The sequence below is a fragment of the Colius striatus genome, chromosome 6 (genome assembly GCF_028858725.1).
Source record: "Colius striatus isolate bColStr4 chromosome 6, bColStr4.1.hap1, whole genome shotgun sequence".
NCBI lineage: Eukaryota > Metazoa > Chordata > Aves > Coliiformes > Coliidae > Colius > Colius striatus.
In genome coordinates, this window is record NC_084764.1 from 15,650,001 (window position 1) to 15,670,082 (window position 20,082).

The 20,082-nt window shown below is 32.1% G+C and overlaps 1 protein-coding gene across 7 annotated transcripts in view; it reads right to left on the minus strand.

The window, feature by feature from the left end:
- The window catches only part of NOVA1 (NOVA alternative splicing regulator 1), a 138,779-nt gene that overhangs the window by 2,695 nt on the left and 116,002 nt on the right, over positions 1–20,082 (minus strand). For 6 of the 7 annotated variants that reach the window (XM_061998415.1, XM_061998417.1, XM_061998419.1 and 3 more), the window contains one exon: positions 1–380. This exon is cut by the window's left edge and continues 2,695 nt beyond it. In XM_061998415.1, the coding sequence (XP_061854399.1) occupies positions 1–380 (380 nt within the window). Of the gene's footprint in view, positions 381–18,025; positions 19,320–20,082 lie in introns of those variants that run through there. The other variant, XM_061998422.1, reaches the window with a different exon arrangement.

A 20,082-nucleotide genomic window follows, 5' to 3' on the forward strand; every position in this document is an offset into this window, starting at 1 on the left:
AAGGCTGCCACTCCAGCAAGGTTAGCATGTCCTAATAGCCCTGCAGCAGCTGCAGCAGTTGGTAACACTTCAGCAGTGTTTGCATAAGGAGATCCGGTTGGATTGGAATTGGCCACTGGACCTGTGACATTGGCATAACTGATATTGAGACAGCTGCCACTCTGTGGATCCTCTTGTATCTTCTGGATGATAAGTTCAACAGCTTTTCGGTTTTGTTCAGGTTCTCCACTCACAGTGACAACCCTCTCTTGCAAGTTGATCCCATCAGGTTTCTGGGAAAGCTGCACCCAAGCCCCTGACTGCTCCATTATAGCCTTCACTGTAGCACCTCCCTTCCCTATTATCAGACCTGCTGTGCTGTTGGGAACTATAATCTTTACCTGTAATTAAAAAAAATATATATAAATAATACTTCTGCTTTGTGCATAAACACTATAATATTTTGCTACCCTATAAAAGGAAGGAAAAGAATGAAGCAAGTTAGTTACCATGTTTTTAAAAGAAAATGTTAAAAATATTAAAAAGAAACATAGCTCATCACGCTTTTCAATGCTGTTTCAAATGTATAATACCAAGATTTAAAGACCAAATAATATAATTCTCTCATTTAGCATAGTACATTTCAGACCAATAGATTAAGCAAACACAGGTAACACTTGTATGGAAAAATTGTCTTAGATTATATCAAAGTGAGTGTTTTCATCTCATCTCTGTCTTTCCAGGCTAATATAGCAAACCAGCTTCTTAGCCAAAATGTGTCTGAAAGTCTTTACCTTCCCTGAAAAATTCAATAATAACAATAATTAAAAAAAACTCCCATTGAACAACCAACCACTTAGCTAAAAAGTAACTATGGTACAGTATGGATAGTTAAAATAGTTGGTCTTGAATAAGACATGATCTTGATTGTTCAACCTGCCATCCACATGAGTATACAGAAATTCCTTATGTACTACACTGTATTATTATTCACCCTGTGGAAATTAAGTGCAGCACGAGATGAAGATTTTAAAAGAATAAAATACAGTATTTGCACATCTTACACGTTTATCAAATTATCTTCAAATGAGGGGTATTTGCTTATAAAGCCTATGTTTCTTCCTGTTTAAACAAGTTTCAATCTGATACAACCTCATTAATGTCAAAAAAATGTATTCCTTATTGACTTATTGCTATGACTGTAGAATGACACTCAGGATATAAATTCAATATTTATACCTATTTTTTGGATGTTTTGGTTTTGATATACATTTTATAAATGTGTCTCAAAGTTTTAATGTACCATCTGTAAAATATTGAATTAATATGATGTTTTATCTTAGAAAAACACAGTTTTAGTAACCTACTGATATCTACACATCCAGGTTTTGTGAAGCATATACATAGAGGCAACACTTTTCAATTTTGTCAGCCCTTTCATCAAAATGCTATCCAAAATATCAGCAACAAGTCAATACAAAATATAATTAAAATTTTATTAGCAACAGTCTCACTTTACTGTCTCATTATAAAGTCTGGCTTTTTAATAAAAAGTCAAGCTAATTAAGAATGCATGTTCTACAAATTAGTTTCTTCTAGTCTTATCCCTTTTAGATATTTCTAGTTGTTATAATAGCATCAAAATAAAATCTGTGAAAATCCAGCATACAATAAAGGTGAGAAATATTTATATTTCCCACTTATACAATATGTGCATTAAAAATTGTAACATACCATATTTTATTTTATGCTGAATTGTTTTACAGTATATATAGATTTTTTTCTGTTGAATTTAATTTGCATTCATTGACACCAAAATAAAAGATGTTCCATGGCATAAATAAAAAAATATTAGGTGCTGACTCATTCTTGAAGTAAAATAAAAGCATGGTATTGAAAAAACATTTAGCCTACCAATACACTAAAATAGTCCTATAAACCACAAACATCTCAATCTGTGTATATACTTTCATACATATTTGTGTATACACACACACACACACACATGAAATGTTTATATATATATTCAATGACACACTCATTTTTAATTCAGGATACCTCATAATCATTTAAAAATGTAGTTCAAGCTATTTGGTGATTTTGAGGAGGCCTTTTTAATTTTTCCTATTGGAAAAAGGAGGAAATTACTGTTAGATTTGATTTGGTATTTGGGATACAGATAAAAAAAGCATTAACTAAGTGCTAAATATAAGGAATCTTCAGATTTTTGTTAAATATACATGTTTATTCACTTCATTTGGGATGGTTGGTTGGCTGTTTTTAATTAAGAGTCCAAAAATGCAAAATTGTATAAAAAACAAAGTCATCCAGGAAAATTCAAAACCAGCAAATCTTTTATCGTATGGCACAGATTTCATGATAATGATTTTGTGCCACATACTATAGAAAACATTAATCTGACACCACTGAAGTAAGACGTACCGGTATCTACTTTGGGAAGTTTTGACAACAGTGATTTCACTGCCTGGTTTCATAACCAATACACACAGTTCTGACCATGTTAGGCATAAGTGTGTATCTAAGTTTAAGAGAAGAACCTAACAACATAAGAAGATACTCTCTCATAATCATACATGTGATTGCTAAAATAACTAGAACATTTAATTTTAGAGCAGTATTGCAGCATATGTAATCTTGTAGCTATGCACGCAACACATGAAAATCCAGGTTCTTGTAATTAAGTGAGGGCTCTTCTAAAGGACTGGTGTAGCAAAATAAAACAATGGTTTCATTTTTCCAGAAAATTAAGAAAGAAATGTTCTGTATGCAAGAAGAAAGAGTTCCTTAGTCAGAAATTACTTCTCACATTTCACATCACAAAAGCTCATTTGGTTCACCACAAAGAGTCCTGGCAGTCTGACAGAGGAAAGATAAGAATGACCTCCTTCTCCACATCCATCCACTCCCACCTTGTCCAGAAAAGTTTTTGTACTTAGCCATATAGACAGTCAAAAAAAAAATTATAATGTATTTTGGAAAATAAAGCTTGGATTTGCTAGATTAATATATGTTTGTCTGCTTCTGAGACAAATATCTTTTTTCAAAATACATCAGATTGTGTGTTTTAACTGACAACTCTCTTAAATTGTTTTAGTAGAGGAATATATCACTATATCCTTTCAAATACAATCCCTGCTAGTGCAAATATTTCACCTATTAAGATACAGGGCAATATTAATAGATGTTGTATCTATTAAAAAATGAGACCACTTATTTTATACTAAGACACCACAGGAAACATCATATTCCAATCAAAATACAGTTTGAATAAATACATATGTATGCACTTTACTTAAAACATAAATAAAATCTTTCTGTTCCTTAAATGAATAGCAACATTAGCACTATTTTGGTACATTAAATTGTAACATTCCTGTATTTGTGACAACTGACTGAAAATATTATTTAAAAATGGAGATAATTATTTGAAAAAGCAAAACAAAATTAGGATTTTTGTTTCAAACTTAGGTCATATTAATCTTGCTACCAACTTGTAATTCTCCATCTGTTTCTTGCATTCACTTGATTTGCCCTGGTTTACATCTTGGAATATCAACTCTTTACAGCAAATATTGGTTGTTTTGTATATTACTATTATAACTAACATACTAGGCCACAGCTCTCTAGGTGCCAGTACAAATGAAATAATGCAATTTTTTTTTTTCTCTTGAAACCTAAAATGGGTAAGGTCACTACGTTACAAGGTTTAAAATGATAAGACAAAATTTTTTGTCTTATCAGGTACATAAAAAAAAATTAAAAATCATAGATTATTTGTTTTTGTTACCTGCATCACCACCATTTTAAGTACTTATCTCCCTGTTTGTCAGGAAAACTGGACAATGCTCCTACTTCCCTTTTACAGGTACAAAGTTCTGAAGGCAATTTGGATGCAGGAGTGTGGAACCTAACTATAACCTAAAACAATTCCTCTGAGCTACCCAACAAAGGTATCTTTTACTATGGAGGAAGGTTTGGTTTACAGATTTGCATGTATGCTCTTGACTGTATTGAAATCTGTGTTGAAAAAATTGGAGCATCTAAAGTAATTATGAACACAAGTTTAAAATACATACACATTTTTATTTATTCAATCGCTATGGGAAGAATAAAATAGAAGGAACTCAACCTTTCTTTCATGCCAAATAGATTTTACCAAAAATAAGGACTGCAATTATGACATCTTCTTACAAAATAAATTAATTACTTCCACGGGCATCACACTCTCATCCTATTTGCTTTATCCTAAGCAAGTTCAAAGTCAGGCTCAGTCACTATAATACTTCTCCTCTGAAAAAGAAAAAAAATCAAACTATAACAAAAATGAAAGAAATACAGTAATTGCACTGCGTATGTTTTTACTAATACTTTATTATGTCTTTAAAAGTCTTTACAAAGTCAAAATAGTCAAAGAAACTGTGGATGTTAGGAAAGAATTAAACCAGAAAGCAGTATTTTGCCCTCAGTTCCCAAAGAAGTCAGCAGAGATCTGATGAAACTCTGCACTTCAGAGGAAGATGCTCAGTACCTAAGGGATCTCAGTCTTGATGTCCAGAGGACACAGTACATATTGCTTTAACATTAGTGGCTCATATTCACCCTCGCATGCTGCAAAATCCTAGACTCCTGAATCTGTATCAGCTAATTCCATAGCCCTTTTCCATTTATTGGCAACCTGCTTGCATAACTCTATGCTGCACTCACCTAAAAGTCCTCTCATTTACCAAACTGAAAGTCCTGGCTTGGTTCTGGGAGGAATGGCAGATGTTTGGTGATTAAGCTATGCCACTTCTCATCCCCTCCTTTATGCTGCAAGGAGATAATATGCACTGAGTAGCTATGAGTGTATCTCAACACATGTAAAATATCTTCACAGGAAGCAGAAACTTTGACTGAACCTGCACTGCTACCCACACCTCATGTCCTGTTTCCCAATTCTCATTCCCATTCCTCCCGTGTAAGCACCTCCCATAGCAAAGTTCCCAACCCTTTCACTGTTCTATTACCTCCTTGCTCTTTATGTTTCTCATGACACATGCTCTGATTATACTCTCACTTCTCACAGTCTTTGCAGGTAAGGGGATGGCATAACAGCATTTTATATTACCTGGCAAACATAGTGGAAGAATGAAATGCATGCTGACTGGCTAGATAGCAAGAATTAGCACTTGATGTACCTGTTATACCAATTACAGTAACCAATTAGAGTAAGAAGGCCAGAAATCATGGCTTTAAATTGAAAGCCATGGTGATGTGACATGGTGATATGACACATGCCTTCAGTAAATTATACCAGGAAAGAAAAAGCCTCACCAATTAAACAAAACAGCATCAAAACTTGGAAAAAAATAAACACAACAATTTGACAGTAGAAGCATTTAATTGCATCATCCTCTGCTCATTCCACCTCATAGAATTGTTTCTGAAATACACTGCACAGAGATTAATGAACTGAGGAGCTTTTTTAATCTGTTATTCAGCTTTCCTGCTTCGTCTTTTCATAAGTTATAATTAAACTCATGCTATGAATCTTCTGTAATAGTTGTTCTTTTTTTTCCCTTTTATTAAATATTTTAACTACTTATGTAATGTTTTTTTATCTTAACAGAGAAGTATCTTTATAAAAAATGTTCCATCTAATCTAATAAACTCATCCTAATCTGGCACCACTCAACAGTTTAGTCCCTCTAAAGCAAATCACTGCATTCCATTAAAAGTATATTTAAATTACTAACTCTTTCTCCATCTTCATTGCTTATCAACTGCTTTAAACTCCATCTGAGCTCTAGATTCTATACATACGAAAATTTCATTCTATTCTAACTACTTATATGGCTATAGGCTTGGAGCTGATGAGAAGGTAAGCTGAAAGCACAAGTTCCTGCAGAGAGCATTCAATGAAGAGTAAGTATTTACATGTGTGGCAGGCTAAACACACCGCAATAGTAGGTTTGTACTGATGTGAGTAGTCCCATGCAATCCTTTCTTAAACTAAAAGGTAAGTATGATGAAAATCTGGAAGAAAAATCATGATCAACAACAGATATGATAGCAGTCTAGAGGAATCAAGCAGCAAGGTAGCTGAGTATATTATACAGAAGATGACACCTGCACGCACTTAAAATTTACAGCCACATTCTGTTGTATCAGGCAACTCATGGGAAGTCCCTGGCTAGACACCCAAATCAAGCTGCAAGTTCAAGACAGAACAAGTTACCAAAAGGCCACGAGTCACTCTGTGTGTACAGTGGGCAGAAATAATAGGTAGGTCTGGACAGGTTTGTTTACATTAGATTCAAGCTCAGTTTCTGACAGGAGGCTTACATAGAAAATCTCTGACTGCACATACACATCCTCAAGGAAGTTTGTGGAATTTCTCTCAATATTTTCAATAGCTCTGGATTGGGTTCCATATGTACATATGGTGAAACATGAACTTACTTTTTCAGAAGTGCACTGAACAAATTCCTGGTTGCTCAGTCCAAATGTACACATTCTCTTTTTAGAAAAAATATTTAGAAGGAATAAAGACATTTTTAATGGTCTGTTTGATATTATTCACAAAAATAAGTAAATATCCATAAAAAGAAGGGAAATTATTTCTAAATTTAGCTAGATCTTAATCTAAATAATTTAAATAAACCTAAATCATAAGAAGGTCTCCACCTTCCCTAATTATATTTAAAATCTGTAAATGCCAATCCAATTTCAATTATATTTTTAGGACAGAATATAGGATACCTAGAACTAAAATATTCAGTGAACAAGTGTAATTGAATTATAGGAAGAGATTTGTTCCTCAATATAATCTACTTTTTTTTTTTCTAGTCATGTTTGTGTCCCTGAGATTTTCTTCTCATGACAGACCTTACATATACTTGTAGTATTTCCTTCATATATTTCACCTGCCATTATTGCAAGATTAATGTAATTTTGCTATTTCTGTTACATTGGTTTTTTTTTTTTTGTGGTATTTCTAACCTCATTAACTACTGTTTCTTTCAAGTAAATTAAAAAATTAAATAAACCCACTGAAAAAAAACCCCTACAAGTAAGAAGTCTTTCTCAAGTTAAAATCATGCTAGATTATTACAAACATAATACATTAAAATGATAGTGTAAACAGATATTCTAAGATTTTTATTTGTATCTGCCAGAACACTGCAGCAGGAATCTGGGCCAATTCCCACTCTACTGTTTATCATGAGTGTTTGTTTTGCTTCAGTTCTCAGACCCTCTCTCAGCTAAATCTGCATTTCTCAAAAGCATTACTTCATTGTAGTCCTAAAAACTATCATGCAAGAGAAATCTAACTTCAGCTTAAATGCTCAAGAATAACTTAAATCTGAAGTCACAAGGCTTATAACCTTGGAATCAAGTTGAAAAAGATTTACTAGAGGAAAGAATGTATAATTGTTGCTTTGGCTTAAAGGTAGACCATTTTACAATTGGTATTTTATATTAAACCTTGACTACTGGGGGATTGAAAAAAGTACCTCCTACTTCTTTTATGCGACTTAATTATGCTTCTGCCCACTTTAAAATGTGAACATTGTTTTTTCTTTTATGCTTTTAACTAAAGATGTAATTTGAAATACAAACTTCTCACATCAAGAAATCAGAAAATCATATTTAAACAAATTCTCACATCTCTCCTTTATTTGCCATTCTGCCACCAGTGTGTGTGTAGGCTCCTAACTCGCAAACAGAAAGCAGATTTTACTGAGTACACAAGAAAGTTGGGTATATAGACAGAATAATTATTAAAATAATGTTGGTTATACAGGTGGTAGATTTTATGAGATTATCTAGTTCTGATCGAAGTATTATTAAAAATCTACACACATATCTGCACACACAAAAATCTGAGTGGTTTCATGAGTATCCCTCATGTAAACATGATTCAAAGTGTGAGAATGGAAGAAACCAAATCCTCAATGAATTATCTAGGATACTTAGTTTTAACAAGAAACGAAACATTTTTTTCTCTGTGTAGCACAAAAAATCCATTACATTTTATGCATTAACATTTCTTGAGTTTCCAATTACATTTGCAGAGAACTGTAAGGTATTTTGAGCAGCTTCATGTACACTTTTCACTTTTTTATAATTAAAATAGAAAAAATAGACGGTTACATACTGTATTACAAAAGAGAAAAGAATAATAGATTTTCACTTAAATGCATAGTATGTAGTACACATAGAAAATTAGATCTCTTTTGACTGTGCCATTGTTCAAATGAAACATCTTTTAAGAAGACAGAAAGCTGGAACACTAATTGCTCTGGACAGTTAAGTCTGAATGAAACTTTCAGTGACAGTGGAATGTTGACCCTATTCTCTAGCTAAATTCACAATAGCTCTCTCTCCCCCTATCTAAAAACTCCTTTTTTTTCTCTTCCTTATCTAATCTGTTGCATTCTATGAATACATTCCAACACTCCAGAGAGTCAAGGATAGGTTTCACAAAAGCATGAATATTTACAGTACTACTGAGTAATCTGGAATGCTTCTGAATGAAAGACATCATATAATTGCAATGTAATTTCATTATTGAAATTACTGAAAAGATACTTCTCAATACAAAATAATGTGGATAATGTATACTATTAAAAAAACCCAAACAAACAAACACCTCACTGATGGTATCAAGAAAACTTACATTAGTTATGATCTAGCTTACAAACTCATAAAATTCACTCCAGATTCCAAAGTTAATTGATCTTCCTGGTGAAAACTGGGGCACGACTGCTGTATTCCTTTCTTTTTTTATGCTTTCCCAGTCATAAAAACTAAAGATGGATGATGCTTCCATGGAAGATGCTTCCATGGAAGCATCTCACTGTCTGCTTTCCTGAAAAATTTTCACACAAAAGAAGGTAAGTACATAAATGACAGGGAAATTTCTGCACTTCTCAAGAGAATCATAGAATGGTAGGGGTTGGAAGCGACTTCTAGAGACTATCTAGTCCAACTTTCCTGCTAAAACAGGTCCACCCAGATCAGGTTGCACAGGAACATGACTAGATGGGTTTTGAAAACATCCAAAGGAGGAAATTCCACAACCTTCCTGGGAAGCCTATTCTGGTCTTCCATCAGCATTAGCTTTACATTAGCTTCCCAACAGCAGATCAGCCAGCCATAAATGTGTTCTGAAGGATATGCTGAAGATTAACTAGAAATCTTGTACTTGATGGAAGCAATTACCAGGAGAAGTCCTATGGCTTAAACATACAGGTGATCTGGTAAGATGTTAATAGAAAATATTGGATGGTTTATGTGTCTATGGTTAGACAGTTAGGAATACATCTTCCATTGACTTCCCCCTCTAGAGACTGAAACTTCCATTTTTAATTTTTGTTTATTGTTATATCTGTGGACCTGCAAGTCGAAGAAAATCTTAAGAGTATTTTTGCATATGCCTTTGACTGGAGTGGAACTTTGGAAAATTAATATGCAATATTAACCTTACAGAACCTCACAGCTACTCAACAGTGCCCAATTTTCAGTATAAACTTTGATAAATGTGGCTAAAATACAGTAATGGGCTTCTAAAAAAAAAAAATCAATGCAGGAAGTGATACGGTGTAGTTATGCCACTTAATGAAACTCAAAGGAAAGGAGAGCCAATAGAAATGTGTAAAGGGACTTGCCATTACTGTTTGTCAATGACACTTTTAATTCAAGCTGACTAGAACTTGAAAGCACGTAAAAGTTTTTGAGATTTTCATCTTCTGGCATAATCTTTGGCCAGATTACAGCATTATTTTAACAGTATACTAAAGATCACTTGAATTAAGATTTAAATCCAAATTTAAAATCAACACCACATTTCAGCATTCCAGTTAAGACTGATCAAAATAATCTATGAAAATTACATTTTAAAATGAATCTATCTATAGGACTGATAGGACAAAAAGCATTTTCAATTTGCATTCAGATTCTTTGCTATGGTTGGTTTCTGAAAAATATGCTGCACGTTCATTCTGTTTTCAAAACTGTGGCATATTCAGTTCAATGGTGTGGAAAAAAAAAGATTTGTAAGGATTTTTAAAAAAAGTCATTCTCCTTGCTCAGAGCTCCTTGAGATCTTTTTGTGGGAGGTCAAAAGAGAAAAAATTTGATAACCAGCAATAGGAACTTTTTAGATGCTTGTATCAACAGCTTTGTGATTTCCAAAGGAGGAGTGTAAACTGCTCAGGACATATGACAGTTGTTATTCCTTTTTTAACAATACACTGTCAATTTCCATATTTGAATACTTTCACACTCTCAAATATCCACTGATCTTGGTACCACAGCTACCATATTCTGATTGTTTGAAGACTGAAGTTTTATATGAGAAGCTGTAGAGCTGAAAAAAACAGTAGACACTAAAAGGAGGCAAAAGAAAGTGCTTTTACCTAGAATATGAAAGATCTTGTTATTCTGAACTGAGAAATGAGGTAGACTCAAGAATATAAAAGCAAATAAAAAAAAAAAAGTACAGTGAAGACCAGAGGGGTATGTAAATTAACTTAAAATATAACATTTCTATTTCAAAATAACTACAGACTTTGTACATTTAGGGATAAAATATTATTCATAGAATTTACTAGTATTATGTGTATACATGTATATGAGTACATAGCCTTTCACCGTTTGTTTTACTAGTAAGAATTAAAAAATCTTACACTTTCATGATTTTTTTTTTTATAGTGAAGAATTCATGTTTTTTAATATAGAAGAATTCCATCAATTTAACTTTTAACTGACTACAATTATTTCTTTGAGAGAGAGAATACTTGTAGGAATTTACTACCTAAGGCTGTTTCGACAGCAACTGTTCATGTGTATCTGTGATATGAAATACACCCCAAAATGGGATGGATAGAGATAAAAGAGGATAATTAATGGGAAACAGATTAGAAAGATAGGTGAATATACTGCAGCAGCAGTACATCACTTCACCACTGCTGGAAAACCATGTGGCAAAGGTAAAGCTTCAGCCATTCAGTATTACTAAAATACTGATCAAGAGATTGGTACCACTGATCTATCTCAATCTCATCAGTTCTTTACCAGACACCACATTAAATTTGGTCATTGTTTAGGAAAAGGAAAGGTTTATGCTATTTTAGGCGCCTAAAACGTCTCTTATTTATCATGTGTTTCAATTTCTGCCCTGCATAATAAAAACCTCTATATAATTACACTTGTAAATCCTTCAGCATTTATCTAAGCTCACTTTCACTTTATAGTACTCACTATAATTTTTTTAACCATTACATACAGAGGATATTAACATCTCTATATTTGTACCTACAAGATGTAGAAATTTAGACACAAATGAAACAATGAAACAATCCACATTTCTACTGATGAACACTTGACAGCAATGGAAGGATTTGACCTCTCAGTACACAGTGTGGCTCACTGACACTGAAAATTTTTATTGACATCTAGAATTGGGTTTTTAATTAAGCAAGACATTTGTTTCAAAAGAACTGAACTCAGGGACAGAAGGAGACAGCTAGTAATGGAAAATATGTATTTCCCTTCCCAGGACTTAGGACTCTAGAAACATTAATTTTTCTATGAAACAGGAAATGAACTATAATTTTAAGAAATGCATACTTTGACTCCTAGATGCTTATTTATGCATGTTAATCCAAACCAGCATGTTTACATGTTCAGCAAACCACACAGCCAAACCATTTATTTAAAGGATTTAAAAAATAAAATTCAAGCACTCATTTAAGAAAGTCCTAGTGATGACATTCTTTGTCAATTTTGAAAGACAGTTGTATGCCCATGTCCTTTTTCTTGAATGTCTCCTTAATAATCTTGTAATGAAGAACATATGAATCACTGATCACAGACATAAGTACTCTGTGTAAAAACTTACTCCTCCTCAAATGTCATTAGGTAAACTATTCTAACATGAAGACGAGTGGAAAGTATCTTTTCAGGTCTAGACACTAAATTGTAATGACAAAATGTTTTCCTAAGGAGTAATATAAATACTAATTTTCTCGAGTGTTCTTTACGTATTTAGTAAATGAGAGTTTACTTTCAAACACATATATATAAGATGGTAGAGATAAGCAATTTTTAAAAGGTGGAAGAGTGTAGACACATAGACCATCTAGCTACGCATACAATTGGGAAAAAAATCATAAACACCGAAACCCAAGAAAAGCCAAATCCTTCTTACCATTTCCGCTGACATTTGATGCCAAAACTTCAGCAAATGTAAATACATTAAGTATTGAAATAAATTTTAAAAAATCCCCTGAATATTTCATTACTGCATATACTTTTTAATGCACATATACACACATATAGACTTCTGTACTATACAATATACGTCTATACATGATGTCATAGTACTTCATTACATTTAAGGAGAAATAGTCCCATGGCATTTAGTATCTAGCCAACAGCTCCAGCTCAGTTAAAGAAAATAGAAGCTACATATTCAGCAGTGTCTTTAAATTACTTGTTTGCAATTAATCTCGTTCTAAAAACAATAAGAAAAAGCAAACACAAATGAGTCCATATGGAAGACACACACATACTTCTACTCTGCACAGACACAATGAATGGAGCCATCCCTTCCTCCCAAGTCCATTGTGGCTGAGAATCTCAAAGCTGCAATCCTGTCAGACATGGTGTGCTTATGCACAAAACCAAATGAAAGCTCTCCAGATTGCAAGATCATGGAATAAAAATGAAATCTGTTACAGAATTCTTTCAAGAGATTCTCCAATCTCTCTTTGAAATCAAATTTCAAAGCTCTTAACAATAATAAGTAATCTAAATAATATATCTTTTAACTAAGAGATATGTTTTATATTAAATCTATATTTAGTTACACATATAGCAATAGGAAAAGGTAGAAGAGGGTATTTTTAATGGTGTGTCTTGACCTAACCTGGCACATGTTCTTTATTCATGGATGATCAAATTATGAGGTAAAATGAAAATTAAAGCTTATACTACGATCAACCAATACACATAAAGTCAACATAGTGGAACGATGAATTACTTGCTATATTTATACCTGTAATGATGATGGCAAACAGCAATCAATAAAGACATTAGAAAATAAACATACTGTGTTTAAAGTGAACACCTTTGAGTTCTCATGGCCATGAAATGAAATACACCAATATTTCCTTCTACATGATTTGCAATTGAAAGCCTGGGGTAATTATTCTGTTCATCATTCTTAGTAAAACAAAGAAGGGGAGATGCACGTGAATTAAAAACCTTGTGGTAAATCCAATGTCTCAGCTCAGTGAAAAGTAAGAGCATATTCATGTTCTGACCTACAGATTGTTCTGTATTGCTTCATGGTGTTTTTTGCTATAAGAATGGTGAAAAGTAGCAAGAAATTTGGCTTATGCAAAACACACCTAGAGTATCTAGATGAACTATCTAGATAAACAGTATCAAGAGCTATAGCTATTTTGCATCCCTGACTTTGCCAAAGATGACCAGCAGGAAAAGCTTGATCCTTCTGTATTGACTGTTACTTAACTATTAAAAAAAAAAAATTTGTATAACAACTCAATGAAATTCTGATGGATGCTCTCTCATAGATGTCATTTGAGAACTAATTCTAAATGAGAAAGGAAGGACATTTAAAAACATTTAAATAACTCTATCTAGATAATAAAAAGTAGTAATTATTGGGAACTTTTCTAAAAAAAAAAAAAAAAAAAGTAGTTTCACTAATGAGTGGATGTTTCCAAACTTCCTAAGCACTACTACAGGACTCCATAGCCCTCTAATGCTAAAAGTCTTCTGCAAATCATCTCAAAAACATCCTGTCAGTGACATCTCTGACAAGGACCAGAGAACAGAATAAAGTAATATCAAGCTATCAGTCTTGGAAGATACATAGATAACTACAACTAAAAGGCTGGCTTAGAACTTAATATTCAGTCAAGTGAATTTATATGTATATGTTTTAGCCATTCAATTTATGCACATACATATATCTACTTTCTGCTTTACCCTTTTGTACCCTTTAACCAAGAAAATTGTAATAACTGTTAGAAGACTAAAAAAAAAAGTTAGCAACTTTTAAGTTTTAATCAAGCATTATAGAAGCAAGGCACAGGGAATACATGAATATAGATAACTTGCAAATATTAATAATTTTGGCTAGATAATCAGTTGATAGAAATGGTCACTTGGAAAGGAAATTTGTTCTTCTACAAATGAAGGCTGTGAGACACAAATGTTATACATGGATGTATTTACGCATATGCATCACATTTTTTATACCTATATTACATTCATGTAATTCTGTGTGTGCACTCAGAAAAATGCCTCTCCAAGAATAAATTTGGAGTCTCCATCCTCATAAGTTGGATTTAAATCTCTCTTCTACAGATATACTGAAAAAGAATTTCCATCTAACTCCTGCTCATATCTCAATTCCTAAGCACATTATATACATACTCGTCTGCTTCCACAGTTTACACTTTATTTTTATTTTGAGAGAAAGATACTGACAAATGCAAAAGTAAAAAGGAAGATATGGAAAAGCTTTCTCAAAATGAGATAAAGGTGAGAAAATACACATATTTACTAACTACTTTTGACTTCACATGACATTTGTTCTTTTTTATTTAACAGATGTTCACTGTGAAACTTGTTAAAGACTCTTTTTAGAGCTTAATAAATAACTTCAAAAAGTTTCATAAAATTTCACACAATCTGAATTATAGTTTTTACTATTGTTATGATACCCTGTTATTGTTAAGCTTATTTTACCATTTCAACATTAAAATAAGTTATACTTTAAACTAAAATATTCTTTTATTAATTTTGAAATGAAATAATGCTCTTAATGTAAAAAAAGCACTAGTTTTGATGACTCTTCTGACATTATTCTGTTTCACTTTTATTGATTCCCTTTTCTTACCACCAAGATGAAATTTGGAAAAAAAAAAAAATCAGAAATTCAAGTAGAAAGGAAAGGCTCTATATTAGTAGTGTAAATAGTAGGACAATTAGCAGTACTGTATTACACAAGCCATGTATTCCGTTATCTTCTTGTCATTACCATACTAAATTAAAGTAATTTTAGTTTAAACAACAATCTCTGAGTAGTATAGAGGCTACGGAATATAGTTACATTTATGAAATAGCTACTGTAATAATAACATTTGTAGTTAAGGCCTTTTACAACTCATGTTTTGTATATAGACTCCTTTAATAAATATAAACCTAGCAGAAAGGTATCTTTATATTAAAAATATGTTAATAATAAACCATATATAAATTATTTGCATTAGTAGTATTTAAATTAAATTATTAAATTCAGATTTCAAAATACAGCTTTCAAAGTTGTATATTCTCCTTTTATTAAACGCATTCACATGTGTTCCTATTAAGGTAAAGTAGTCATAACTTACAACTTACTTTGAAATTACAAGCAGTAAAGACAATTCTTAATGTACACATACCCAATGTTTATAGCCAATCAGTCTTTACTTTAAATGTTAAAGTGCGGCATTAATTATCTAATTACTTTTGACACAATTAAAGCGGGAATTTGTATCAAATATTCTCTTTAATGTTCAAACACAAGCGAAGTATATCCTTTGAAATGTCTTTAACACACACCTATCTACTATTTTCTTCTGATTCTAAAATGAAATGTGATAATACTTATTTTAAACAATATTTACAGTTATTTTACTAAACACTGAAAATATATTACGATAAATAATTAGTCTGCAAAGATTTGCTTATTTTTTGACTTGACCTCTCTTTTTCTTCATCACTTAGTTGTATATGTACACTAGTCTGCAGAAGATCTGGAGGAATTCCAATTTGCTTCTTTAATCTTTAGTAAAGTACGTAATTAATCACAGTTTAATCTCTCATAAACCAGTTTCATTCCATAAAGCTTTAAAAGAGCTTCCATGTAGACTGCATTTCAGTACCTCATGGGTAGGGGGCAGTTGTTGATTTCTTATCACAATTATTACAATTATTTTTATAAGAATATAGTGGGTCAAAATACTCTTATTCTTACTGCATTTCTGTTTTGTTTAAGTGGACAATAAAAATAACTGTAAAAGGCTAAGAAATATGTAGATAATATATGAAAAGTTACTAAAAATGTGGAAGATTTTATACAGCAGCAGAACAGACAAATTGCAGACTTTCAGAAACTTTAAAGAAATAAATTTAAAATGTACTCTTCCATTCTCATCCAAATCATAGTTTCCAACTGAATGTATAATTTGTCATGTAGAATTTTTTTATTGCTGAATATTGTGAGGGAAAAACCACCAAACAACAAAAAAACAAAACAAAAAAAAAGAGTCCAGAAAGGCTCATCTTGAAGGCTGCATTTGCTGAGGTGCCATTTGAGAAGGCCAATCAGACAGTAGTCACTCTATTGTCCTAGACATATTCACTTTAAGGCTACAAACTACACAGTAAAATGTAAATGACTGGCAGGTAACAGACCAGTGGACTCAGTGTGGCCATTTCTAAAGATCCTTATCACAGTCTATGGTCAGGATCCTCCCACTGATCCACTATTTGCAAACTAGGCCTCTGAATAACTGTTACTACTTGTAGGGAGTTTAATTTATTGTTAAAAGGAGAAAAAGAAACAATGGAAAATCCCCCAAAACCCAACAAGTGTGAAAACAAATACAGACACAAAACCAGGGAAAAATACTGCTGTTGATAAAGATAACATGCTGCCAGCTTTCACTCCAGTTTGCATGGGATGGAACCTGAACACTGAAATATCCGGTACTTTGTAACATGCTATTTCTTTTCATTTTGTATTGATAAGTATGCTTAAAACAGCTGGAACAATGACAATAAAATTTTAAACATTCTTTTGTTCACGATATTTGAAGACCTTTACCATATTCAACTAAGAGAAGAATGTGTATTCTCCAATTTTTACAGGTTTAATGATCCCTTTTCATAAAGTGATAGGACATTTTCTTAGTAAAAGGACATGGACAAAAGCCCAAGTCTACATATCATATCTACAAATTTTCTTAAATGAAAGAACAAGATCTTTAATTAAAATGCAATATTGTTTTTAACTCTCAAACAGCTTGAATAAGATATCTAATGCAAGTCTAAAGTAAAATCCATTCAATCAAAAAATAATTAACTTTTTACATGTTTACTCCAAAATATTTTTAATATTTTAAATGCCAAACAAATCATAAGTGTACATTAAAGTGTAAAAATAACTCTTCTCCCAAATCTCAGCCTTTTCACAGAAGTAACACTAATTTAAAAATAAATTAATGAGATAAAAAGCGGTCTTCATTGTTTCCAAAATTCTATTTCTATTTATTTCCTTTAACAAGTTTTAAACCTAATGACTGAACTAAAGATTAAAACTGATGATAGGCAAAATCTTCATAAATATACAAGAGGGTTGACCATGTAATATCTTGTGAAAAGCCATTTTCTTACAAGAAAGAAGGCATTTTTCCATTTTAATAGAAAAGGAATAGTAATGCTGTCCATTACACTGAGAGAGCATTGTCTTTTTGAAGACGGATGAAATAGGAAGCTAACTGATTTTGAGGCTTTTCAAGGATAAAATCAAGACAAGATATATAAATATATGGAATCACATTTTTTATTTAAAGGACTGCAACTGGTACATCATTCATAACATCCTATGAATGATCCAGTAGTATTCAGACTCAGTAGTCAGAAACTACGTCTTTCCCAAGTCTCATCAATGCTCCTTACAATATTTCCCCTATACTCAAGAAATGAACAATAAACACCAAATCTTAAAATTACTGTTTAGTGGGAGAGTGGAAAAGAAAAGAAACAAGTACATACATAAAAAGGAACACAGAAAATTACCTGCATAGCTGTCCAAAGGGGAAAATTTGATACAGATAGTAATAAAGTGTAAAAAAGTCCAAATTGATTTGCATATAGGATTTTTTAAAGTTTTTATTTAAAAATCTTTATAGCAACTAAAGAAAAAATATGTTGAGACAATGCAAACTAAAGCGTTGAGCTTAGATATTACAAAATATTGGGAAAAAGTAGTCAAAGAACAATAGAAATACAATAAAGGTAAACAGAGAAAAAAATAGGTCTACAGTTACTCTGTGATGTATAGGTAATTCTGCTTAGAGTTTAGCTGTGAAATTAAGCATTTCAGCTGAAGAGCAGCAGGAAAGGTTACCTTTGAGGCACTGGAACCTCTGCAGGAGTCCTCTCACTTGAACAGGGGAAATCATTATCTCTATTGTTTTTTAGTTACATTATCTCAAACACTGAGATAATGACACACATGTTCACAGTGTCATAGGAAAATTATGATAAAAAATATTGTCTTATTAAATTGCAACAAAAAGGTCACTTTCTATAGATATAAATTCACAGTTGATAAAATTATCTACCAATGTGAAATGTAAGGATTTTCACACTAGAAAGACAAGTGTTTTTCCAACTAATGCAGGAACTTCCATTTGACCTTAATACAACACACAATTTTCAACAGGGAGTGGGAATTATTACTGGGTAAGGCTACAACAGCAATAGCAAAACTTAAACAGAGAAGAACATTGAATGTGAAGTTGAGTAACTATTAAAAGTGAAGACTGAATTCCTTCTGTAGACTTAAGCAAAAACTTATCTTATATTGAGAAATTAGGTGAAGAGTTTTTCTGTAGACAGCAAAAGCATACTGTAAGTTTGGAAACGTTCTAGATAAAAGTCAGCAAATAGAGTGTATTTCATCTCTCTCCCCATAAACTTCACAATGAGGTGCTAAACAGTTATCTTTTAGTTCTAAACACCACTGCCATACCAAATCTGATTTCCCACTTGTATGTACTTGTGAATAAAATTAATGGTTTGTTGCTATAATTAGAAAAAACATACTTGTTTAGTATGATCTTAATTTATTATATTTGTAGTCTTCACATATTTCTAATTGTAGAATTCTGTGTAGTGCATTTTTTAGTGACATGTCTATATGAAATGTTGTCTCTTAGATGAAGTCTGTTTCAAACAGCATGTTACAGTCTGTGGAACTTGGATACTGTTTTCTGGATGTAAATAAATGGTTGTATTTATTGATGCCTGATCAGGCAGCTTGAAAAAAAAAAGGTCAAATTGTTGTCTTGTAGAGAACTACCATGGCAAATACTCTGACTCTGTTATAGTAATAACAATTTTTTAATTCTAGAGTACCTCTTATCAGAATGGTAAATAACTTGATATAGAATTTGCTTTTAAATAGACGGTACTGAGACTTTGAAAGCTCAGGTGATACATCCAGCATCAGTCAATCTGTGAAAGACCTAAAAAGAAAACAGATTTTCTCAATATAGGTGTAAGAAATGATACTAAAAGTTGGGAATTAAAAATAGATGAATATTGCAGTTAAAATATTGGGATAGAATATCGTAAAAACCCTTCACATCAAATTATCAAAGGCAAACAGAAATAGCATCTTGATGGCCTACAATGGCTATCTAGTATCCTGGGATCATCATTAAAACTCACTTATTCATACTTTAAGTTTAATCCACTGATAAAAAGGTCATAATCTGAAGTTGGATAGTGTTCATATTTAAAAATTACAAGTTCTGTTGACAAGACTAAATTTTTTTTTCCTTATTTCTTCTTCCACTTCCTACAACAAATTATATATTAAATTTAGGTGATGTGAGTTCATTAACTCTTTAAAAGCTCTGAGTATGCTTAACAGATAGTCTCTATTTTCAGATCCTACCTCGCTACCAGGAATGAAAAGATTATACTTCTGTAAGTCATTTTACAGACAAGGATAGAATCAATCTGAAAAGTCAGAAGGAGGGAAAATATCTACATAAATCATTACAATTTAGATATATTAATTATTCCTCCAATCTCTAGAGTTATATGTATGCCATTAGATCCCATTGCAAGCTATAGCTTTTTCATAAAATAAAAATATAATATATGCTAAAAGTACAAATTCCTAATATCAAGACTGCAGTAGCGGCACACTTGTGCTGTACCTGCTGGGTGCAGAAAGTACTACCTCCAGCCCACCATGTAACAATATTATTGAAAATAATA